The following is a 23,679-nucleotide window of genomic DNA, read 5'->3' as shown; positions in this document are numbered from 1 at the left end:
TGTGGATAATGAAGTAGGTTTTCAAAGCTTGCAGAGAGATTTAGGCCAGTTAGAAGAGTGGGCTGAAAGATGGCAGATGGAGTTTAATGCTGATAGATGTGAGGTGCTACATTTTGGTAGGACTAATCAAAATAGGACATACACGGTAAATGGTAGGGCATTGAAGAATGCAGTAGAACAGAGAGATCAAGGAATAATGGTGCACAGTTCCCTGAAGGTAGAATCTCATGTGGATATGGTGGTGAAGAAAGCTTGTACCATATACATAACATCAAAAATATGAATAGATACATCTCATCTCAGCAAAGAGATATACTCACATTTGGCACACACGTGCTTAGCTTCCAAACACATATAGGCTAGACCTCGAAATGAGTTCTCCTCGCTCACATTGCGTGAACAGAGATTAATACATTCACATTACTATGTTACATTCACATTCGGTTATGAAACAGTAAAGAAAGCCAATTAAACTTTTACGGTAGATTGCCTTGCAGTTGAATTACTAAAAAGACTAACCTAGTAGGCTGATTAAGGAACCTCGTAATCACGCTATCCAGCGCTGATCAATTTACTGGTGAAAATCTAAACACGTGAAACACATCAAATTATTGGTATTCTAGATTTGCAAACAAGTATAAACAAATTTACATGGATATTATCAAATATTATTTTACCTTTCATCACCAAACCTGGGAAAAGCATTCAAACGTTATCCTTTCTAGAACATGGCAACTCTTTGTTCTACTCCACTCATACAAAATGACTTCACCGTTTTCTCTTAAAGGCACAGGTTGCTATTTTAGCATTGTCAAGATGAATACATAAGTGCACTTTAACAATAAAAAATGATATTCTATGGTCACCCGGTTACAGTTACATTCTTGCTTTTATATTCCAGTCCTCTCAAAATAAATGCTAACATCGTTTTTGCCTTCCTTGTCACCAACTCACCCTGCAAATTAAGCCTCATGGAGTCCTGTACTGTCAGATTTTAAAATTATGTTTATGATTAGGCAAGATTCATTGGAAATGTGTGGTTAAAAATGACTGAATTATTTATTAACTACTGGTTATCCAAAGCAGTCTAATGATCACTAATCAGTCAAAATAAATCTTGATGCATGAACAAAGATCTAAGCTTGGAAGAAGCAAAATAAATAAATTACTTGCCATTGCTTTGATTTGCGATCTGTATTTGTAAACAAGAGAAAATCTGCAGGTGCTGGAAATCCGAGCAACTCACAATCCTGCTGAAGGGTTTCGGCCCAAAACGTCGACTGTTTACTTTTTTCCATAGATGCTGCCTAGCCTGCTGAGTTCCTCCAGCATTTTGTGTGTGTTGCTTGAAGTTCCTCAAGGTGTCATTGATAATTCAGTTATTTAGAAATTTGATAATACTGTCACTTTTGATGGGATGTTAACTGAATGGTTATGCTTTTAATGTGTTGGTGACCACATGCTCAGTGTGAGTTAATGGTGTACAATCTTCTGTATTGGAGTTTGTATTATATATGTGTGCAATATTCCTTCCTGAGTAGCATGAAAGTATTGAAAGTAGGTCATGTTTGAAACTCTCTGTGAAAATGTAGGTTACTGCAGTGAATCTTAAACAGAAGTGACTCTAAAGATGCTGGAAATCCAGATTAATGCACACAAAATACTGGAGGAACTCAGCTCATCGGGTGGCTTCTATGGAATGGAATAAACAGTCAATATTTCGGGCCTAGCCCCTTCATCAAGACTAGATAGAAGGAGGGAGGAAGCCAGAATAAGGTGGTGGGGGAAGGGAAGGCGTGCAAGTCCAAGGTGAGGGGGAAGGTGAGTGGGTGGGGGAGGGTGGATGAAATAATATGTTGGGAGGTTGTAGGTAGAAAAGATAAAGAGCTGAAAAAGAAAGAATCTGATCAGAGAGGAGAGTGGACCAAGAGAGAAAAAGGAGGAGGGGCACTGGAGGGAGGTATGTGAGGAGAAGAGAAGGGGTATGAGAGGAGTCAGAATAGGTGGGGGGGGGGTGAGAAATGACAGGAAGTCAGAGAAATCAATGTTCTTGCTGTCAGGTTGGAGGCTACCCAGATGGGATATGAGGCAGTAGAGGATGCCATGGACCATCATGTTAGATTGGTCATTCTACTGACATTTCATTGAATTGTATTGCAGGAAAATTGGATTTAGGTACTGACCGTTCTGCACTCCTTAAGGGAATTATTGAAGTCTGGCAAAATGTGAGGCATTTTGCAGTTTTGTTGCAGAAACATAGCAATGTGGAAAAATGGGAAGATGAGTCTGTTTATCATGGCTGCTCCTTTATTGTGAAACCATCTTTCAGTGTTCTTCCCATACACTTTGTTTTCTTTCCTGTCGAAAAATCTGTCCATTTTCTGCCATGGAAGATAGAATAGTTTCACTACCTCTTCTTCCTCTCATTTCTAGGCATTGTGACTACTTTTTCTGGATATTATTGCTCAGAACATCATCTATATGCAGCCAGCCTGATAAGCCCATTCAGAATTTTGAGTTTCAGTGAGAGCCGCTGTCTTTCTTCTAAAACCTTGTAAATACAGGCTGAGTAGATCTAACCTCTACTCAAGTGCAAAGGGACTTAGCCCTCTGCAAGACTCCCAGAAGGTTAATTTACAGGTTGAACCTGTGGTAAAGAAGGCAAATGCAATATTGACACATTTCAAAGGAAGTAGAATATAAAATCAAGAAGATAATGCTGAGGCTTTGTAAGTCACTAGTCAGGCTTCATTTGGAGTATTGTCAACAGGTTTGGGCCCCATATCGCAGAAAGGATCTGTTGACATTGGAAGGAGTCTGGAGGAGGTTCACGAGGATGATTCCGGGAGTGAAGGGTTAATGTATGAAGAGCATTTGGTAGCTTCGAGCCTGTACTCAATGGAATTTAGAAGAATGCATGGGGATCCTACCGAATGTTGAAAGGAGTAGATAAGGAGGATATGGAGAGGATGCTTCCTATGATTGGAGTATCCAGAACCAGAGGGCACAGCCTCAAAATTGAGGGGTGATCTATTAGAACAGAGGTAAAGAGGAATTCTTTTAGCCAGAGAGTGGTGAATCTGTGTAATGCTCTGCCACAGACTGCAGTGGAGGCCAAGTCCATGGGTATATTTAAAGTGGAAGTTGATAGTTTCCTGATTGGTTAGGGCATCAAACGATATGGCAAGAAAGCAGGTGTATGGGGTCAAGTGGGATCTGGGATCAACCATGATGGAATGGCAGAGCAGACTCGATGGGCTGAATGGCTTAATTCCGCTCCTATGTCTTATCATCTTATGGTCTCTCCTTGTATCACAGTCCTACCATCCTTGGAGTTGGTCTAGTAGCATCTGCTGCACAAGTGTATCTTAGATTTGAAGGCCAGAACAATACATGCTACTCCAGGTGTGGTCTCACTTAGGTGTTATATAATTGTAGTAAGATATCCATACTCTTGTACTTAATAAAAGCTAATATACTATTTGTTGTCTTCATTGCTTTTTGCACCTGCACACTCCCTTTCAGTGACTTGTGTACAAGGACAACCAGGTTCCTCTGTCAATCGGCATTTCCCAATTAGTCACCATTCTTTCTGTTCTTCTTCTCAGGGTGAAGTAACTTCACAATCCATTCATTTTGCTGCATTTATTCACTTTCTCACCATATCTCAGTTACCTTGAAGCTCATTTGCACTCTCCCTACAACTCTCAATTTCACCCATGTCTAAGTTGTCATTGATAAATGTAGAAATTGTCATTGAAAATGTAGGACCAATCAAGTGTGACAGTGGAGAAGTGTGTATGGAACCGGAGGAGATAGCAGAGGTACTTAATGAGTATTTTGTTTCAGTATTCACTATGGAAAAGGATGTTGGTGAATGTTGGGATGATTTACAGCGGACTGAAAAGCTAGAGTATGTAGATATTAAGATGTGCTGGAGCTTTTGGAAAGCATCAAGTTGGATAAGTCACTGGGACCAGGTGAGATGTGCCGCAGGCTACCATGGGAAGTGAGGGAGGAGATTGCTGAACCTTTGGTGATGATCTTTGCATCATTGATGGGGACAGGAGAGGTTCCAGAGGATTGGAGGGTTGTGGATGTTGTTCTGTTATTCAAGAAAGCAGGTAGAGATAGCCCAGGAAATTATAGACCAGTGAGTCTTACTTCAGTGGCTGGTAAGTTGATGGAGAAGATCCTGAGAGGCAGGATTAATGAACATTTGGAGAGGCATAATATGATTAGGAATAGTCAGCGTGGCTTTGTCAAAGGCAGATCGTTCCTTACGAGCCTGATTGAATTTTTTGAGGATGTGACTAAACACATTGATGAAGGTAGAACCATAGATGTAGTGTATATGGATTTCAGCAAGGCTTTTGAAAAGGTTCGCCATGCAAGGCTTATTGAGAATGTAAGGAGGCATGTGATCCAAGAGTTCATTGCTTTGCGGATCCAGAACTAGCTTGCCCACAGAAGGCTTAGAGTGGTTGTAGACAGGTCATATTCTGCATGGAGGTCGGTAACCAGCGGTGTGCCTCAGAAATCTGTTCTGGGACCCTTACTCTTTGTGATTTTTATAAGTGACCTGGATGAAGAAGTGGAGGGATGGGTTAGTAAATTTGCTGATGACACAAAGGTTGGGTGTGTTGTGGATAGTGTGGAGGGCTGTCAGAGGTTACAATGGGTCATTGATAGGATACAAAACTAGGCTGAGAAGTAGCAGATGGAGTTCAATCCAGGTAAGTGTGAGGTGGTTCATTTTGGTAGGTCAAATATGATGGCAGAATATAGTATTAATGGTAAGACTCTTGGCAGTGTGGAGGATCAGAAGGATCTTGGGGTCTGAGTCCATAGGACACTCAAAGCTGCTGCACAGGTTGACTCTGTGGTTAAGAAAGTATACGGTGCATTGGCCTTCGTCAATCGTGGGATTGAGTTTAAGAGCTGAGAGGTAATGTTGCAGCTATATAGGACCCCGGTCAGACCACACTTGGAGTACTGTGCTCAGTTCTGGTCACCTCACTACAGGAAGGATGTGGAAACCATAGTAAGGGTGCAGAGGAGACTTACAAGAGTGTTGCCTGGATTGGGGAACATATTTATGAGAATAGGTTGAGTGAACTCATCCTATTTTCCTTGGAATGACAGAGGATGAGAGGGGACCAGATAGAGGTGTATAAGATGATGAGAGGCATTGGTCATATGGTTAGTCAGAGGCTTTTTCCCAGGGCTGAAATGGCTAACATGAGAGGGCACATTTTTAAGGTGCTTGGAAGTGGGTTCAGAGGAGATGTCAGGGGTAAGTTTTTTACGCAGAGGGTGGTAAGTGCGTGGAATGGGCTGCCGGCGACAGTGGCGGAGGCAGATATGATAGGGTCTTTTAAGAAACTCCTGGACAGGTACGTGGAGCTCAGAAAAGTAGAGGGCTATGGGTAACCATAGGTAATTTCAAAGGTAAGGACATGTTTGGCACAGCTTTGTGGGCCGAAGGGCGTGTATTCATGCTGTAAGTTTTCTATGTTTCTAAATATCACATCATCACATCACATTCCATCATCCAAGTTATTCGTATATGTTGTGAAAAGCTGAGGCTCAATACTGACTCTGGAGTACACCTGCTACCATCCAGAAGATCAATCTAATCCCGAGCCTGTTTCCGTCCATCAATCAATTTTCGATATGTATCAATATAACATTCATGAATCTATCCTGTGTTCTTTTCTGTAGAAATCCTGCATAATTTATGATTAATTTTATTTTGTTCTTGTGAATGGTTCTTACAGTGCTGTGTGCCTGTAAAGTTGCTGCAAATAGGATTTTCATTGCACCTTTGTATACATGTGCATATGACAGTCTGACAACGTGTGCATATGTCAATAAACTCAACTTTAACTTTGCATACTAATTTCTTACATGAATCTTCTGTCAAGGCTTTCTGAAGATCTAGATTTCCCATGTCTATGTGATTATCCTTTCACAAATCCATGTTGACTTATTTAAACTCTGTTGATATTTTCTAAGAGTCCTGTTATCATAACCTGCATAATAAACTCTAGAGTTTTCATTGCACTGACAATAAGCTAACAAAATGTATGAAACTGTTCCCTTTCTTTCTCCTTTCACTACATAGTGGTGTTCCTTTTGGCAATCTTCAATCTGTCGGAACAATTCCATAATCTATTGAACTTTGGAAGGTGTCAACCAATGCATCCACTGTTTCACAAAGAAGAGAAATTCTGCAGATGCTGGAAATGCAAGCAACACATGACAAAATTCTGGGAGAACTCAGCAGACCAGGCAGGATTTATGGAAAAGCGTAAACAGTCGACATTTCAGGCCGAGACCCTTCATTGGTCCTGATGAAGAGTGCCAACCTGAAATGTTGACTGTTTACTCTTTTCCATAGATGCTGCCTGGCTGCTGAGTCCAGAATTTTGTGTGTGTTGTATCCACTGTTCCCTTGGTTTTCTGTTTAGAGATGCTGTTTATTTGGTTCTGTGGATTTATCAATTTTAATCCCATTAATACTACTAGCACGAGAAAGTCTGCAGATGCTGGAATTTCAAGCAACACATAAAAATTGCTGGTGAATGCAGCAGGCCAGGCTGCATCTATAGGAAGAGGTACAGTTGACGTTTCGGGCCGGGACCCTTCGTCAGGACTCGACGAAGGGTCTCAGCCTGAAACGTCGACTCTACCTCTTCCTGTAGATGCTGCCTGGCCTGCTGAGTACCACTAGCACTACTGTTTAAACATGAAGAATTTTCTTTTATTCCTCCTTTGTCTTAGCATCTTGATTCATACGTTTTCTGCAGTTACTTGTGTGTTCTTCCATGAAGACAAAACCAAAGTATTTGTTTATTTGCTCCAGCACTTTTTCTTGCCATTATAAATTAATGTAAGCCTTTTTTTTTCTACTCATGATCTGATTTTTCATGCTTACCTAAGTTTGTCCAAAGAGGAATGAATTTGATTGCTTATATTTAATCACTAAAATAATATGAATCAATTACATTTTAATCCTAAAACAACCATTTTTTAAAACATTTTTTGAAAACTAAATTCCGTTATACTTCCTTGTGAATTTAGAGGCAAAAAGGTAGACAGGATTATTGCTTTTGTTTAAATGCTAGTATCCCATTTTTCTTTCTGTGCAAGCAGATGTTGCTAGCATCGATTCTGTTTCATCTAAATAAATACCCAAGCTGGGGAAAGATAAACAGCGTAAAACGTAAATGCACAAGGCACTGCATACGGCAGTGATGTTTCTGAGCTCCTTATTTGCAGGAGCAGGATGTCGTGCCACAGAAATGATCGGTCAGGATTTTTCATTCCCTTGTTGCTGCTCCTGCAGCTTCTGCAGTATGTTCCAGAGCTACTAGAGTGGGCACTGGAGTCTTCTACTGGCCTTGTTGTGTCACCCAAAGCTCCCTTGTTCCATTACTGGACTGACAAGAATGGATCATTTACCAAGCACATTCTCTTCAGAAACTTTGCGCAAATGTGCCTAAGATAAGTTTTTTAGATATTTATGAACTTGGAAAGAGTAGAGCTTTTTTTTATATAATTCCAGATAAGCCACTTGGAACACCTTTATTTTCTGGATTGAATATTGTACTGATGTGGAGTCTTGCAACTGATCAAAAATGCACCACAGTTCTTATGTTTTGGCCCAGAATGGACTTGACCACGTAGCTGGAACAGCCACTAGCCCGAAATACTTCACAATTTATGCTCTTGCCCTTCCCTTAGTGGCCTCAATGGTCAGCAAGCTTGTCTGCCATGTTGTCCACTGCCCTTTCCAGTAAGAGGCAGCGTGCTGGGACACAGCTACCTCTCCGAGACCAACCAATAGTCTTTTTAAAATGTCTTTCTTACAACCATGAGATAATGCTGGAAATTAAGAACTTCAAGTACTGCTGGTCTACCCCATCAGCCAGATGCACGTTGGCGGAGGAGCTAGAAGAGTTTGATCTGGTGCAGATTGCGTTGCCTGCTACAGAAAGGCATTGGAGTCGTTGCACAAAGGAAGTGTGCAGACTAATAACGAGTGATTTTCTTGGACGTTTTTCTTGTGTTTGCAAGACTCTGTTGGACATTGGTAATGTAAAATACTGCAACTCTGGTTCAGTGGTTTATTGGTGAGACCAACGAGCTGCATGGCCTTGGTTGTAGCTAGGAGTATGTCTTATACCGCGGTCTTGCCTATGCAGCAGTCCAAGAGGAGAGACATTGGAGGTGGTGTGGCATGGCATCCATGCTCAACTGGGGGGTGGTGCCTCCTTTTGGGGCTGCCCTGCAGTACATTCGTCTGTGGACTTCTGAGAACTGTTTGTTCCCAATGTCCAAGAAGAGCAGTATGAACTGCCTTAAGGACTATCGTCCAGTAGCACGTACTGCAACAGTGATGAAATGCTTTGAGAGGGTGGTCATGGGTAGAATCATCTTCTGCCTCAGCAAGGTCCTGGACCCACTGCAATTTGCCCACCAGCACAATAGGTCTATGGCGGATGCGATCTCAACGGCTCTCCACGCGGCCTTTGGATAACCTGGACAATCCAAATACCTGTGTTAGGATGCTGTTTATTGACTGTAGCTCAGTGATTAACACTATCATTCCTACAAAGGCTCATTTTATTATCGAAGTATTACACAGAGTACAACTCTGAGATTTGTCTTCTGCAGATAGTCATAAAACACAGAAAAATGATGAAAGCTTTTGAGGCCCCTCCCCAGCACGAGAAGAAAAAGAAACAAAACTGTCAAACTAAAACCCCCCCATTCTCTCCCCTACCCAAAAAATTAACAGATCGCCCACCTGGACATGGCAGCTAAAACTACAAACTCCACACCCCAAGCTCCTCCCACACAAAAGAACGGTGACAATAACATCAAACACCCAACTCCCTCCCTCACTTAAAAAAAAGTAACATTTCATCCACTAGCCAATCAGCAACAAGAACAAAAACACAGACAAACTGAAGGAGACCAACATAAACTACAGTGCACACTGATAATAGTCACACGTGTCTCAGGATTTTGAAAACATCCTCCATCAGCATCAAGGAGAGCCAGCAGCTTGAACTCAGTCCTTCCATGGGGCCTTCATTTGCCGAGTTGTGCCCTTCCGTGGGGATCAACCTTCCGCCCGATGTGGCCTACTATAGTCCTGATCAAAGAGCTACAGGACCTAGGCTCTGTTCCTACCTCTGTGACTGGCTCCTCGACTTCCTACCCAGAGGACTAGAATCTCTGCAGATTGGTAATAACATCTCCACCTCTCGGACGATCAACACTGGTGCACCACGTGGGTGTGTGCTTAGCCCACTGCAGTACTGTCTCTACACCCATGTTTGTGTGGCTAGACATAGCTCAAATGCCATCTATAAATTTGCTGATAATACAGTAATTGTTGGCAGAATTACAGATGGCGATGGGAGGGTGTACAAGAGCAAGATATGCCAGCTAGTTGAGTAGTTTCGTTGCAACAACCTTGCTCTCAACATCAGTAAGACCAAAGAGTTGATTGTAGACTTCAGAGAGAGGGCAAGACAAGGGAACACACATCAATCCACATAGAGGGATCAGAAGTGGAGAGCGTGAGCAATTTCAAGTTCCTGGGTGTCATTATCTCTGTGGACCTAATCTAGTCCTGACATATCTATGCACTATAAAGAAGACAGCGGCTATTGGTTTACGTCACCTAAAACACTCAAACATCTACAGATGCACCATGAAGAGCATAGTGACTTATTGTAAAATTAGTCAGCTCCATCATGGGTACTAGACTCCATAGTATCCAAGGCATCTTCAAGGAGCACTACCTCAGGAAGGCAGCGTCCATCATTAAGGATCCCCATCACCCAGGACATGCCCTCTTCTCATTGTTACCATCGGGAAGGAGAATAGAGCAGTCAGTAGACGAGGTGATTAAGTACATGGGCCGAGGAAGCAGTTACAATATTTTTGGACTAGTGAGGTGCTCTGTTTTGTGTGTTTGCATTACACCTTCAAAAAAGGGTACAGACAGTCCTCGGGTTATTCATCTTGAAAGTGTTTGAAAACCAAGCCGCCCACTAGTCAGGAATAGAGAAAAACAATGTGTGGGAGAGAATGACAGAAACAGCTGTTACAGCAGAGGGAGCAAATATGCAGAGGGCTCACTGATTCCATAAGATCTGCCCAGTTTGACCCAGCCTCCAATTGTCGCAGCTCACAGAGAAGGCACATGGAAATTGTGGGTTTCCTCCCAGTGGCAAATGCCCACAGCAGCCGGTAAACACATTCCTCTGGCCTCTGAAACACTCACTCACATGTATGTTCTGTCCATAATTCAGGCATTCAAAATCTGTAATTTAAAAAAATCTTGCTGAAAATTGTTGTTTTTCTGTATTAGTTATTTTAATACAGTAAATGTGGTAAAGAATGATTACCTGTATCATACCAGATGAGAATTAAATAAATGTTACCTAATGATTCAAAGGTCAATGTTATGTTTACATGCATAAAAATGGTCTTTTTTAAAAATAATTACAATGATCTCTTTCAGTTTCTTGGCAATGCTGAAGTCGAACAACCAAAGGGTACTGAAAGTGCAAAGGATGCTGTTCGCAAACTCAAGGTACAAGTTAACTTGATTTACTACTCCTGTAAATCTTGCCTGATATATTTCTCACTGAGGCTAAAGTTAACCTCTTCCTTGGCCCACTGATGCCCCTAACTGGTTACTGGATGTGTGTGCATTTAAAATCAATCAGAAAAATAGCTTCTTAACTGTCGGAGTTCGAATGCGTTAAGGTGCTTAATTTATGCAATTTTTCGGGAAGAAATATGGTGTTAGGCTTTGATTGCAATTAATTAGTGAAGCAATAATTTTCACACAATTTATCTGTTCATTAACTTTCACTTCATGCACCAAAGTCTCATCTCCTTCATCCAAATAAATAAATGCATTTATTCCTCAAAGATGTATTTGTTTTTCTTCTCTTTTGTAGGGATCTGAAGGTCATAAAGTGAATGCAGTAATTTGCAAGGATATAGGTCAGAAGCACAAAAGTTTAGAGAGAAATCCTGAATCCCCAAACTGGACTTAATGTACTAACATTGACTGTTTTCAAAGGTTTAATTTTTCCCTGTCAAATAGAACATAGAACTCTTATAGCACAAGAACAGTCCCTTTGGCCTGTGATGTTGTACTGGAATAATTCAACAAATGTCACTTAATCCCTTCTACCTGCACATGGCCCATAATCCTCCAATCTCTGGCATATTCATGTGCCTATCTAAGAGCCACTTACATAACTCTAATAAATTCTGCCACCACTCCTGGCAATGTATTCCAGGTACTGACCACTCTCTACTTTGTAAAGCTTGCCCCACATATCTCCTTTGAACTTTCCCCTCCTTACTTTAAATATATGCCCTCTAGTCATTTTGATCTTGAAAGAGTGATACTGGCTGTCCACTCCATTTAGATTTGAGATTATGAGGACACGCAGTCCTCTTTTATAGTCATTTAGTAATGCATGCATTAAGAAATGATACAATGTTCCTCCAGTGTGATATCACAGAAACACAAGACAGACCAAGACTGAAAAACTGACAAAAAACACATAATTATAACATATAGTTACAACAGTGCAAGCAATACCATAATTTGGTAAAGAACAGACCATGGGCACGGTAAAAAAAAAAGTCTCAACGTCTCTCGAAAGTCCCATCACCTCATGCAGACGGAAGAAGGAAGAAAACTCTCCCTGCCATAAGCTTCAGCGCCGCAAACTTGCCGATGCAGCATCCTGGAAGCACCCAACCACAGTCCGACTCTGAGTCCGTCCGAAAACTTCGAGCCTCCGACCAGCCCTCCGACACTGAGCACCGAGCACCATCTCTGCCGAGCGCTTTGACCCCAACCCCGGCCGCCAGCAACAGGCAAAGCCGAGGATTTGGGACCTTCCCCTCCGGAGATTCTCGATCGCACAGTAGCAGCGGCAGCAAACCGGGCATTTCAGACGTTTCTGCAGATGTTCCTCCGTGCTTCTCACACCTGTCTCCATCAAATCAGAATTGTGCACTGCATCCTACTTACAAATACGATATCGTTCACTGGAGAGGCCGCGCGTGCTGCGTCGCGCCACCATCTTCTCCTCCCTCCATTTACATAGAAACATAGAAATCTACAGCACATTACAGGCCCTTCAGCCCACAATGTTGTGCCAACTATGTAACCTACTCTAGCAGCTGCCGAGAATTTCCCTACCACATAGCCCTCTATTTTTCTGAGCTCTATGTACCTATCTAAAAGTCCCTTAAAAGTCTCTACTGTATCTGTCTCTACCACCTTTGCTTGCAGTTCATTCCATGCACCCATCCCTCTCTGTGTGAAAAACTTACCTCCGACATCCCCCTTGTACCTACTTCCAAGCACCTTAAAATTACACCTCTCATAATATTATAGACTTCTGTCAAATTTCCCTTCATCTTCCACCGCTCCGGAGAAAACAACTCTAGTTTGTCTGCCTTCTGATTCTTGCAGCACCCTTTCTGCACTCCCTCCGTGGCCTCCACATCTCTCCTATAATAGGGCAATCAACACTGAATACAAGACTTCAGATGCAGCCTAGCCAGAGTTTCCTGATTAATGCAGTAGTCCTAATTTTAATGGCAACAACAGCAGATTATTCCTTACACCAGTGCGCTGAGGTAAAAGCAGAAAATGCTGAGCACACTCTCTAGGTCAGGTAGCATCTCTGGAAAATAAATAGTTAACAATTCGGGTCAAGCACCCTTTTTCAGAAGCAGAAATGTCAGCTCTGTTTCACTTTCCATGGATGCTTTCTAACCTATTGAGTGTTTAAAGAATTTTCTTTTGTTTTTCTTTCATATTTCCCAAATCTGCAGGTTTTATAGTTTGCCGTCAGAACACACTTGTGCTGGTTATTATGAAGTCAAGTGAGGAACTCCACCTTGTTCTGATTTCTCAGTGTTTAGGCTAGTGAGTTCCATCCAGTGTCCTCCATCACATTAGACTGAGATAAATATCCCATTGATTTCAATGGGAGTTATTGGGTGGCAGACATTAGTCAAAGGGAGACTCTGTATAAATTAACATTTTAATTATTTATAGGCTTTAGGTGGTTTCAAATAAAAATGAAAAATAGTTGAAATTCAGTATGGTCTTGAGAAATCCCTGAATGTCAAAGATGTTCAAAAGCTAATAAAATTCCCCCATTGTTTTATAGCTGTCAAAGCTGGAGGCAGACCTTTAGCTGTCAAAGTTCGAAGGGGGTTGGGTGTCCTGAGTTTGTAGGAAGCCCTTCCATCTCTCAGCTTGTGCTACTAGAGATCAGTGTGCTGTAGCCAGCAAGGATGTACTCCTCCCTGCACATGTGCCTAAGGAGACCTGGGGCCACCAGTTACATATAATGCACCCAAAGTTGTAAGATTCAGCTCATTGCTCATTAGATCGATGTGTCATTGGATAGAGTTATGGTTTTCATTGTGCCTCTGTGAAACTTCATTACCCATCAAGGCTGTCTGTGTTTCATGACAGCCCAAAGTGACGGAATTTACAAACTTATTCTTAAGAAATTGTGTTTTTACGGTAATATTTTATCTTTCACTCACGTAGTATGGAATGATGGTGCATTGTAGAAATTATAAAATGACCAAATAATTGCTAGGAGTTAATAAAAAGGACGTAAAATATATTATTTTCATTGAATAATGTTTGTCATGAGGCTTTTGCATGTTATTGATAGGTACTGAAATGTTTATAATAGTCTGTTCATCATTCATATCACCTGCATTTTCTCGATTGTCAGACATGAAGTATTTGGTGGTTGTTTGGCAGCTGGTTTATGATGAGAACATGAACTATAGATCAACCCAGAGAGATTAAAGAAAAAGGAAAACCCTTGAAACTCAGCATGTCACTGTCAAAAAGGTGCTCTCCTTCTGAAAGCTCATGAAATAAAATGTGTGAGATATTATCAGATGAGAGATGGAAAGTGGAAACTTAAATGGCCACATGAGAGTTTTGGGAGGGGGGGGGGAGATCTCCTGTATCAGAAAACATGGAATATAGAGCATTACAACACAGTACAGGCCCTTTGGCCCACGATGTTGTACCAACCATTTAACCTACACTAACATTAATCTAACCCCTCCCTCCTACATATTTTTCTATTATCCCTGTGCCTATCTAAGATTTTCTTCATTGCCGCAAACATATCCGCCTCTACCACCACTCCTGGCAGGGAGTTTCATGCACCCAACACTCTGTGTTTAAAAAAACACCTCTGGTATCCTCCTATACTTCAACCACCTTAAAATTGTGCTCCTTTGTGTTAGCCGTTTCCACCTGGGTAAACATCTCTGGCTATCTACCCTCTTCCTCTTATCTTTTACACCTCTAGTAAGTCACCGCTCATCCTTCTTTGCTTCAAAGAGAAAAGCTCAAGCTTGCTCAACCTGTCCTCATAAGACATGCTCCCTGGTCCAGGCAGCATCCTGGTAAACCTGCTTTCCACCCACTCCAAGGCTTCCGCATCCTTCTTATAATGAGATGCCTAGAGCTAAGCACAAAATGCGGCAGGAGTGGTGTAACCCTTACTAATGAAGGCCAGCACATCTGTGGACATGGAACCCAAGATCCCTATGTTCCTCCACGGTCATGAATCCTGCTGCTAAACCTGTAATCTAACTTCAAATCCGACCTTCCAGAATTATCATCAGCTAATTTTGTGCAGTAAATTCTCAGTTAACTTGAGGATTATTTTTATTAGGAACTTTATTTAATATGTGCACTCCAGAATCAAGAAGAGAAGAATTGAAGTTCTAAATTTTTTTTGGATTTCCAATGCAATCTAACGTATTGCCACCTCTCACTGGCAACAGTTGCCTGTTTTTCTCCTAAATATTGTTAAGTGTCTTGTTCTCATTTCAGTTAGTGTAAGGAGTGAATTACTGACAGGTCAGAGCACCACTTAATAATAATGTTAAATCCTGCAAAAATAAAATTAATACTATATTGTTTTCACTGTTCATTGAGGCTATCACTTATGTGGTCATGCTGTATTTGAGAATTAGTTGAAGAAATTACCTTAAAAACTATTAAATAATCACAGATTAAATAGTTTAACTTAGGTTGCAGGTAGTTTAATGGGATCAACTACATGGGACCATATCTGCCTTCATATGAAAAAGAAAAAGTTTAGTCATAAGACCATAAGACATAGGAGCAGAATTAGGCCATTCAACCCATCGAATCTACTCTGCCATTTCATCCAACAGAGGAACCATCCTCTCCACATCTCTCCTATCGATTCCTTTCGACACTGAGTATGTTTCAATGAGATTCCCACGCATTCTTCTAAGTTCCAGTGAGGACAGGCCCAAAGCTGCCAAACGCTCCTCATATGTTAACCTCTTCATTTCCAGAATAGTTCTCGTGAATTTCCTCTGGACTTTCTCCAATGACAACACATCCTTTCTGAGATATGGGGCCCAAAAGTGTTGACAATACTCTCTAAGTGTGACCTGACTAGTGTCATAGAAAGCCTCAGCATTGTCTCCTTGCTTTTATATTTTGCTTCCCTTCAAATAAATGCCAACATTCCATTTGCCTTCTTTGACATAGAGGACCTATAAATTAACCCTCTGGAAGTGCTACACAAGGACTCCTAAGTCCCTTTGCCCTTCTGATGTTTGAACCTTCTCCCCATTTAGATAATAGTTTGCACTATTGTTCTTTTTTACCAAAATGTATTATCATACATTTCCCAGCACTGTATCCCATCTTCAACTTTTATGGCCATTCTTCCATATTTGTCTTAAGTCCTGCTGCAATCACATAACTTCCTCAGCACTACCTACCCCTCCTCCTATTTTTGTATCATTAACAAAATTTGTCACAAGCCATTAATTCCACTATCTAAGTCATTGACAAACATTATGAAAAGTAGTGGTCAAAATACTGACCCCTGAGGAACACCACCTGTCATTGGCAGCCAACCAGAAAAGTCCCCCTTTATTCTCATTCACTGTCTCCTGCCTGTCAGCCATTCCTCTATCCATGCCTATATATTTCCTGTAACACCAGAGGATTTTATCTCATTACGCAGTTTCATGTGAGGCACCTTATCAACTGCGTTCTGAAAATCTTAGTAAATGACATTCACTGCCTCTCCTTTGTCCACCCTGCTTGTTACTTCCTTGAAGAACTCTAACAGATTTGTTAGGTAAGATTTCCCTTTAAAAAAACCATGTTGACTCTGTCTTATTTTATCATTTGTCTCCATGTACCCCAAAACCTCAGCCTTAATAATGGACCCCAACACTTTTCCAACCACTGAGGTTAGGGTAACTGGCTTATAAGTTCCTCTCTTTTGTCTTCCTCCCTTCTTAAAGAGGGGAGTGACATTTATAATTTTCCGGTCCTCTAGGACCATGCTAGAATCAATTGAATCTTAAAAGATCATGACCAATGCATCCGGTTTCTCTTCAGCAACCTCTTTCAGGACTCTGGGATGTAGTCTATGTGGTCAAGGTGACTTATCCACCTTCAGACCTTTGAGTTTGCCTAGCACTTTCTCCTTTGTAATAGTATTGGCACTCATTCCTGCTCCTTGACACTCACAGACCTCTGGCATACAGCTTGTGTCTTCCATAGTAAAGGCTGACGCAAAGTACTTACTAAATTCCTCTGCTATTTCTTTGTCCCCCATTACTACCTCACCAGCATTATTTTCCAATGGTCCAAAATCAACTCTCAGCTTCCTTTTATTCTTCATGTAACTGAAAAAACTTCTGGTATTTTGCTTTATATTATGCTCTAGTTTGCCCTCATATTTCATTTTCTCCCTTAATAGCATTTTTAGTTGCATCTTGTTTGATTTTAAAAACTTCCCAATCATTCAACTTCCCACACACTTTTGCTACCTTATGTGCCCTTTCCTTGGCTTTTATGTAGTCCTTAAATTCCTTTGTCAGCTACAATTGCCTAGACCTGCAGTTTGAGAACTACTTCAGTGGGACATATCTATCCTGCACCTTGTGAACGATTTCCAGAAACTTCAGCCACCCCTATTCTGCCATCATCCTTTCCGGTATCCCCCTCTAATCGAACTGGGCGTGCTCCTCTCTCATGCCTCCAATTCCCTTTATTCCATTGCAATACTGATACATGTGATTTATGCTTCTCCTTCTCAAAGTTGCAGTATGAATTCAATCACTGCCTCCTAAGGGTTCCTTTACCTTAAGCTGACTAATAAAATCTGGGCAAGTCTCACGCAGTATTTCATGCATGTCTGCTCTCACCCCATCCACCCGCCATCTTACCAGGGATAGGGCTCCTCTTCTCCTCACCTACCCCTCCACATCTAGCAAATAATTCTCCAGAACTTCTACCATCTCCAATGGGATGCCACCACCAAGCACATCTTTTCCTCACCCCACCTCTTTCTGCTTTCCGCAGGAACTCCCATGTCCATTCATCCCCACTGATCTCCCTCCTAATACTTATCCTTGCAAGCAGAACAGGTGCTACATCTGCCCCTTCACTACCACTCAGGACCCAAACAGTCCTTCCAGGTGAGGCAACGCTTCAGCTGAGAGACTGTTGGGGTTATATACTATGTTTGGTGCTCCTGGTGTGGCCTCCTGTACATCGGTGAGACCAGACGTAGATTGGGAGACCGCATCGCCGAGCATCTATGCTCCATCTGCCAGAAGAAACGGGATCTCTCATTTTAAATCCACTTCCCATTCCCAATCTGATATGTCAGTCCTTAGCCTCCTCTACTATTGTAATGGGGCCACACTCAGGTTGGAGGAACAGCACCTTATATTCTGTCTGGGTAGCCTCCAACCTGATGGCATGAACATCAATTTCTCAAACTTCCAACTCCTCCCCCCCTTCACCATTCCCCATCCCCTTTTACCTCTTTCATCTTAATCTCCTTACCTGTCCATCACCTCCCTCTGCTGCTGCTCCCCCTTTTCTTTCTTCCATGGCCTTCTGACCTCTCCTATTTGATTTCCCCCTTCTCCAGCCCTGTATCTCTTTCACCAATCAACTTCCCAGCTCTTTACTTCACGCCTCCCCATCCCAGTTTCACCTATCACTTTGTGTTTCTCCCTCCCCCTCACCCCACCTTTTAAATCTACTCCTCACCTCTTCTTCTCCATTCATGCTGAAGTGACTCAGCCCGAGACGTTGACGGTACTCCTTTCCATAGATGCTGCCTGTCTGGCCTACTGAGTTCCTCCAGCAATTTGTGGGTGTTAGCAACAGCATAGTTTTGTTAAGGGAATGGTTGATGAAGTCCATGTGATGTGATCTATGTAAACATTTGCAAAACCATTAATATGGATCCAAATGACAAGCTGAACAAGAAAACGTAAAAGCTTAATGGAATCTGAGACCGACAAGCTCAAACAGTCCAAACCAAGAATAGCAGCAACCTGCTGGAGAAATGTAGCGGGCCAGCCAGCATCTGTAAAGGGAAATTGGTGGTCCACATTTTGGGTTGAGATTCTTCATATGGATATTTCCATCCACAAATGCTGCCTTACCTGCTGAGTTTCTTCAGCAGTTTGTTTTTTACACCAAGTTCCAACTTGTGCAGTCTCTTGTGTCTTCATTGTTCAGTGGCTGGAAATAATGTGCAGTGGTTGCTGGTTGTTTTTGTGATTGGAAAGTTTTTTGCTTGTAGACACTCATATGGTTCCTTAGTTGCAACATTGAATTTTTTGATGTATTTTAATTATTAAACTTTGAGTTTGAGGTGACACAAAAATTGGTGTTGTGGTTAACGTTGAAGGGGAATGATTCAGGAAGTTATAGATGGTCTGATCTCTGCAGCAGATAAATGGCAAGTGGAATAGATTCTGGGGAATTGTGAGGTAATACAACAGAATATATAATAAATGGAAGTATATTAAATAGAGTGGAAGAACAATGGTACCTTGGGGTATACAGATAAATAAGGTCATTAGGAAAGCCTAAAGTGATGCTTTCCTTTATTAGCTGAGACATCTAATATAAGAGAAAGGAAACTATGGTTGAGCTAATTGGACTACATGTAGTATGCATGCACAACCAAACAGCAAATGACAATAGTGAAAGAGTATTCCAGAGAAGGTGCAGAGAGCATTTTCAAAAGTAGTAAGTACTAGAAGATTGTAGCTGTGAGGAAAGACTGGATGAGAAGAGGCTGAAGAATAAAATAATTATGGTATAGACATTATGTGGGGATTAAAAAGAATAAATAAAAAAATGGCCATTTCCTTTAGCAGAAGGTTCAGAAATAGAGAAGGATAGAGAGAAGATGAGGAAAAGTGGAGGGCGGTCAGTATCTGGAATTTGCTACATGAAAGGCAGCAGAAGCAGAAACTCCTGTCGTACTTCAGAAGGGCGTCTAAAACCATAAATTTGGTGCTGTGATGTATGCAAGTGCACTGAGCTCAGTATGTCACCGTAAGTGCTGAAAGTTACAACTGTGAAGGAAATCTCACAACATTTGTGTTTTGTTTGAATGTTGATCTTGTAAGACCAGCCCATCTGGGGTTTTTGGATTATTTAACTCTTAGGTTTACTTAGAACCCACATTGATGTTAAACTAATATGAAGCATGTTGGCCATCAATAGGGCAAAAGGTTGCTTGACTTACTGAAATAATTGGCTTAGAGGGATTGGTTGCCCTCTGTTACGGAGCAAAGAATTACTCACACATGCCCATTCTCAGATAAAACAGAAACACATTTATCTGATTAATCTTATACTTAAAGGAAAGCATTCATTTAGAAAGGCAAAGTTTGATCAAGGGCAGTCACTGTGAATTTGTCCAGGACTGGAGTAATTTTATGAGGAGCTAAGAAGGAGAGTGAAAGGTGTAGCTTGTTGATATGATGTACGTGGATATAGCAGGGCTTTTAACATGGCAGGCTAGTCAAAAATATAAACACCTGTGTGGTCCAAGGCAGACTGGCATGTTCAATCTCAAATTTGTTCAGTGGCAGGGAACGAAAATTAGCAGTGGCTGAATATTTTTGTGAGGAGAATGTGTTGTTTCTAATGGACTCAAAACTCACTCACTTCTGCTTCGTTATTTAGTATTAAGCACTGGAAACATGACAAAGAAATTTGTGACTGACAGTGAGGAGTAAAAATATATAGTCTGCTCTGTTGAGTGAAGTCTGTACATTCTGCCAAACTGTACGACACTCAGTATTGCTATTCATGTTTAGAAATTATATAATTTCAGCTCTCTTTCAGGCGGTCCTGGGGTGACGTGACACTCATCGTATGTCCATGAAGTCCTCAATGTTAGGAGGCTCGTGGAATTATTATTTCTTTGTTCCAGCCTATTGTCTGTAATTCAGCTCATATAGCGGTCTGTGGGATGCAGCTTCATAGACTTAGTGAAAGCCACTACATCAATTCCCACCTATGTTGACTTAAGCAATCCCTTGAGATCGAGGATGACTTCCACTCTATATTTCTGGGTGCTGAGGCGACTAATGAAGCCAATACATGAACTGCAGACTTTCACTGACAGGGTAAGAGATCCCGTTTGACTGGTCAATGGTTTACTCCCTCCATCACCTAAACAGAATGTTGTATTTCTTCAAAGAGACACTGAGGCATATTCATGAATCTTTTCCTCTCTCCACTGCTGGTCTTTTCCTAAGACAGAGTTCAGAACAAGGTATCAGTTACAATATTCTCATCTAATATCTGTAATGTGATCATCTGCCCAACTCAGCATGATTCGGATCTATATATTGGTGATGTTGGCATGGAAGGGAAGACTGAGTTCGCTTATCCATCCAGTGAATTGAGAGATTTACAGAAACAGGATTGGAGGTATTTTTCAAGTGCATTTTAGATAACTCCCATAGGTTGTCGAGTTCACCAAATCATTTAGAGAAATGGGCATCACTGCTGCTTAATAAACTGTCAGTTCTGCGCAAGGCTTTTATCTTCAGATCCCTCTCTTCACTTGACCAAACGCTGGGCTGACATTTCAAAGGTGGTGATAAATTTCATCATTGATGTTTGTCTCTACTGAGATGGCAGGTTGGTAGAGGGCCTTTGTCTTGCTGAAGTATGGTGCAAGACCACTGTCTCATTTGCTTCAGTGAAGGTGTTGTTGATTACTTTTAGCTCTGCCTCTGAGTGTGGGCAAATGTAAGGGTTTAACTATTCAAACACCGATGGATTTGCCTCTTTGCTGCGTGATTAGTACTCATTGACTTTGCTGCCAAAATTGGACACTGGAAAAAAAAAAACAAGCAGAAAGTTATTTTGTTGAGCTGTGTGAAATCTTGGTTGTTAGTTGACCAGCTAAATTACTTCATATCTACACAAGAATTGCAAAATTATTGTCAGCAAAACACCCTGAATTTAATAGTTTTAAGTGCTGATGGAGCCAAATCATGTTTAAGATGGCAACAGCTTACTGTTAGATCAAAAGGCAAGAGATTCCACTTAAAACATTATTTATAATATCTTTTACCCTAACCACAATCTATTCCAGCTGCTACCATCTGGGAAACAGTACTGCAGCATAGAAGCCAGGAGCAACAGGCTCCGGGACAGTTTCTTCCATCAGGCCATCAGACTGATTACCTCACGCTGATTTGAGTGTATTTCTATGTTACGTTGACTCTTCTATTTATTTTACATTACTATAATTGCATGTTGCACATTTAGACGAAAATCTAATGTAAAGATTTTTGCTCCTCATGTATGTGAAGAATGTGAGAAATAAAGTCAGTTCAATCCAATTCTTTTCTGAAGTAAATTGTGGTGAATTATCGATGCAGACAATGAGGAGGCGAGGCTGGTTTAAGGGATGAGCCATGCTAGGCCACGGCGTGGTGCAATATTTGCGAGCCGGAATCACAGAGTTTGTATCACTGCTGGAGACAGAGTGAGTGGCTTGATGAGCTGAGATTGAAGCTTGGGTCTACTCTGGCTGCTCTGGGAGGGAATCTGGGACTCAGTCTGGTTCAGGATCCTGTTGGCTTGCTTCTATTGTCTGCATGATTTGTGTGTTTTTTCTCTCTCTTTCTCTGCACATTGGTTTTTGTTCTTTCTTTATTTTTAAATTGGGTTATCCAGGCTTCTTGCTTTGTGGCTGCCTGTAAGTAAACAGATTTCAAGGTGTGTAATTTATACATTCTTTGATAATACATGTACTTTGAATCTTTGAATAAGTCACTCAGCAGAAAACAATAGTAGCTAGGATTGAATTAGGAGATAAATGACCTCTTTTTAAGCAAATCAATATTCCCTCTCTTAACTAAAGCACCAAGAGTAATACTCTTAATGAAAGGCTGTTGTATCTTTCCTTTGTCTCTGAAGTCCTGGTGAAATTCTGAGCTAGGTAATTCTGCTATTATTCAGATCTACAGGACGACTGATGTATTAACCAACTAATATGCCACGGAAATGTGATGTGGTAATTAAAAATACAACAAATTGTTTACAGGTATCCTAAGCTATATTGGAAAACCTTTTGTCAGATTAAAGTGGTACATGGAGTTTTTATTTTGCTGTTATAGTCTTTCTGATTTGTGTTTTAATATATATTTCAGTAAAATAGTAGTTTAAGTTCAAAGTAAATTTATTATCCAACTTTGACGTCTGCCACTATATACTACCATGAGGTTCATTTTTCTTGTGGGCATTCACAGTAAAAACAAAGTAACAATAGAATCAATGGTAAACTACAAACAAAAAAAGATGGACAAGCAACCAATCTGTAAAAGAGGACAAACTGTGTAAATAACAAAAAATTAGTAATAAATGATATTGTGAACAGGAGTTAAAGAGTCTCTGAAAGTGAATACATAGGTTGTGGATTCAGTTCAGTGTTGAGGTAATTGAAGTTATCTACGTTGGTCCAGGAGCCAGTACTGTCAGCTTATCGTTTCTTTTTTTGTAAGCTGTATGATTTGAATATGTGTGAATATATTCTATGTAGCTTGTCACGTAGAAATGAGAACACAGAAACTTGTGCATGTTTTAGAAAGTTCAAAATCAGATTTAATATCACTGGCATATGTCGTGAAATTTGATAACTTAGTGGCAGCAGTACACTGGAATACATGATAATACGGGAAAAAATAACTAAATCAATTACAGTAAATTATATGTGCATTTTAAGTAATTAAATTAAAAATAGTACAAAGACAGAAATAATAAAAGTGAGGTGGTTTCATGGGTTTAATGTCCATTTAGGAATCGGATGGCAAGGGGAAGAAGCTGTTCGAGAATTGCTGAGTGTGTGCATTTCTGCTTCTGTACTTCCTACCTGATGGTAACAATAAGATGAGGGCATATCCTGGGTGTTGGAGGTCCTTAATGAGACACCTCTCCTTGAAGATATCTTGGGTACTCTGGAGGCTAATACCCAAGATGGAGCTGATAATTTTACAACTTTATGTAGGTTCTCTCAATCATGTACAGTTGTTCCACTCCACACTCCCACACCCCCATACCAGACAGTGATGCAGCCTATCAGAAAGCTCTCCACGGTACATCTGTAGAAGGTTTCAAGTGTCTTAGATGACAAACCGAATCTCCTCAAAATCCTAGTGAAATACAGCTGCTGTCATGCCTTCTTTGTAGCTGCATCGATATGTTGGAAACAGGTTAGATCCTCAGAGATC

General features: G+C 41.0%; 1 protein-coding gene across 13 annotated transcripts in view; it reads left to right on the top strand.

Moving 5' to 3' along the window:
• Positions 1–23,679, top strand: part of LOC134348516 (PTB domain-containing engulfment adapter protein 1-like) — a 436,378-nt gene that overhangs the window by 310,494 nt on the left and 102,205 nt on the right. For all 13 annotated transcript variants that reach the window (XM_063052010.1, XM_063052016.1, XM_063052011.1 and 10 more), the window contains one exon: positions 10,547–10,618. In XM_063052010.1, the coding sequence (XP_062908080.1) occupies positions 10,547–10,618 (72 nt within the window). The remainder of the gene's footprint in view (positions 1–10,546; positions 10,619–23,679) is intronic.

The sequence above is a fragment of the Mobula hypostoma genome, chromosome 6 (assembly GCF_963921235.1).
Source record: "Mobula hypostoma chromosome 6, sMobHyp1.1, whole genome shotgun sequence".
In the NCBI taxonomy this organism is placed as follows: Eukaryota; Metazoa; Chordata; class Chondrichthyes; order Myliobatiformes; family Myliobatidae; genus Mobula; species Mobula hypostoma.
Note: the sequence above shows the minus strand (reverse complement) of the source record. Positions and strands in the feature narration are given on the sequence as shown.